The following is a 2,500-nucleotide window of genomic DNA, read 5'->3' as shown; positions in this document are numbered from 1 at the left end:
CATACATTCATGGTGCCTTTTTCTGTCAACAGGCTTATTTGAATCAGCTGAGCAAGAAAACACACACACTAAAACAGGATGTCAAGTCTCAAGGCTATTCATTCTCACGCCCTACTAGTGCCACAGACAAGTCACATGATACTATTGATATATCAGAAGAAAGTGAAAGTGAAATGAGAGGAGATAAATATCCAAATACAGGAGGGCCAGGCAAAATATCTGATATCACTGCCTTAAGTGAAAAATATGCTGGAACTTCTTTCAAAAAGTCAAGAGCTCAGGACAAATTCAGTAATTTGGAACAAAAGTATCTCGGGAAATCAACAAGGAAATTAGAAACTAGAAGTTCTAGTGATGATGAGAAACAATCTGATAAAAATGTACATAGCGCAAGAGATAAAAATATGCAGAAAAAGCATTCTAACCAAACTGATTTTTCTAAAGCCTCTGGAAAGGAAAGATCAAAACCCAGAATTCTAGATTCTGAATCTTCTATTGATGAGGACCTTGCAAGATATTTGAATGAGAGTTTATCAACTAGAAATCTCAGGAAAGTATACAACAATTCTGAAACTAAAAAATCTGAATCAAGTTCAGATGATAGCGAAGACAAAGGAAGCAATATTTTCAATTTTCATAATATCATGACTGTTGCAGACATTATGGGTCATGTGACAGATGAAGGGGAAAGCAAAGTTCAAGAGGAAGAAATAAGGGAAAGTGAGCATTCCATATCTTCTGAAGTTTCCGAACTTTGTACAGAGGAGAACACAAGTCCTCATAAGAAAAAAGGTAAGGCTAGTGTCACACTGAAATCATTTTTCAGTTTAGGTAAAATACACTTTATTGAGCGGTAAGAAAAGAAATTATAAATGATGCTTTCTTTTTCCAGAAACTGAAAGTTACAACAGAAAAAATGCAAGAGTAGAAAATCTTCTGGTTTCAACAACTGGAAGCATTTTTCACTCTTCACGACGTAATTCTACATCTTCTATAGCTGAAGTGATTCTGAGTAGGAAGAATTCCAAGATTGACCTGGACTCAAAAGGAGACTACTTAGGAGTGTATCGTGAAGAGAGTTTAGAGGAAAGTGTTCCAGAGAGTGTCCCTAACTCTGCATCTGGTAGTGAAGTCGCTGAGGCACTAGAGGAGAGTTCTGTTAATAACAACCTAAAGACACAGCTTAGTAGCAGTTCATCTGAGAATGAGGATAGTCAGCAGTTTAATAAGAGTGTTATGGAAGAACATGTGGAGGACTCGCCAAAAAGTATATCTGCAAGTAATAGTAGAAAAGGATCTGAAGGCAAGATTTATAAGGATAATACAGTGTCAAGCAGTATTATTGAGGGGAAAGAGTTCAAAACTCAAAAGAAGAATGGGAATCGTTCCAGGCAGAGTGAAGCCACAGATTCTGTAGTAAAAGAGAAAAAGAAACCAAGTAAAACAGGAGCAAAAAGCAAATCATCAAAACATCATGGGCACAGAGGAAAGAAAAAGAAAAAGAGGTACATATCCTCTAGCTCCACATCTTCATCAAGTAGCAGTGAGACTTCCAGTGAAGAAGACAGGTCTTATAGACATCACTCCTCAAGGAGGCACAGACACAAGCAAAAGCACTACTTCAATCCTTGGGTATATCTAACATTTGTATATAATTCAAACAGACTTGCTTGTTGTTTGATTATAATACATTTCTTATCAGAAGATGAATTTTAATTCATTACTGGATTACTCTTAATTCAGATATGCCTTCGGAACATGATTGATAGAGATCATTTCCTGCTATTTGCATGATTAATGGGTGAATGTGATGACTTGCAAATATTAATGTTGAAAGACTTTCATATATTTGTTCTCTGTTCTTATTAAGTCAATTTGATAAACTAGCATAATTTTATTAATAGAAGTTGTGTATGAAATACATAAATAACAAAAGCAGAGAATGTTATTGCCACCAGATGAAAATTGTGTTAGTCATTGTATGTGGGATTAAAAAAAAAGCCTTTTTGTGTTTCCAGGAAATGCCTCCATACATGAATCCCTGGATGAGTGTTCGTCCTCCACAACAAGCATATTTTACTAAAACAGGGCCCATTGAAACTAGCTTTATCCCCAGGGTTTCTGAAGGTATAGTATCAATGTTTACTTTTTATGGAACTGGTTTGTCATCATTTGTGTGTTGTTATTTAGTCTTGATCTGTGGGTTAATTAAGGGCATGTAGTTGATGGAGATGTTCAAATTATAACAGTAGCAATGACTGTGAGTGAGTGAGGGTGTGGGTTGGATAACTGGTGGATTTGGATGTATGGGTGATTGCACACAAAAAATACTAAAGAGAACATTAGCAGATGTGATGTCTGACTGGCACCACAATTTTGTTGTACATGATCCATCTTTACCTCATAATATGTTGAACATATAATGCTTTTCCTTCAAAGTTGTTTCCTCAAACATTTTAATGACTGACAGAGAATTGTAACATAATTTTTTGCTGTCATT

At 35.6% G+C, this 2,500-nt stretch overlaps 1 protein-coding gene across 4 annotated transcripts in view; it reads left to right on the top strand.

Moving 5' to 3' along the window:
* LOC119576122 (vitellogenin-1-like) overlaps positions 1 to 2,500 on the top strand; it is a 7,688-nt gene that overhangs the window by 4,169 nt on the left and 1,019 nt on the right. For all 4 annotated transcript variants that reach the window (XM_037923681.1, XM_037923682.1, XM_037923683.1 and 1 more), the window contains exons 3-5: positions 33 to 792; positions 893 to 1,632; positions 2,019 to 2,127. In XM_037923681.1, the coding sequence (XP_037779609.1) occupies positions 33 to 792; positions 893 to 1,632; positions 2,019 to 2,127 (1,609 nt within the window). The remainder of the gene's footprint in view (positions 1 to 32; positions 793 to 892; positions 1,633 to 2,018; positions 2,128 to 2,500) is intronic.

This window comes from Penaeus monodon, chromosome 8 (assembly GCF_015228065.2).
Source record: "Penaeus monodon isolate SGIC_2016 chromosome 8, NSTDA_Pmon_1, whole genome shotgun sequence".
Classification (NCBI taxonomy): Eukaryota; Metazoa; Arthropoda; class Malacostraca; order Decapoda; family Penaeidae; genus Penaeus; species Penaeus monodon.
The sequence above is the reverse complement of the archived record's forward strand: the minus strand, read 5'-3'. Positions and strand labels throughout refer to the sequence as shown.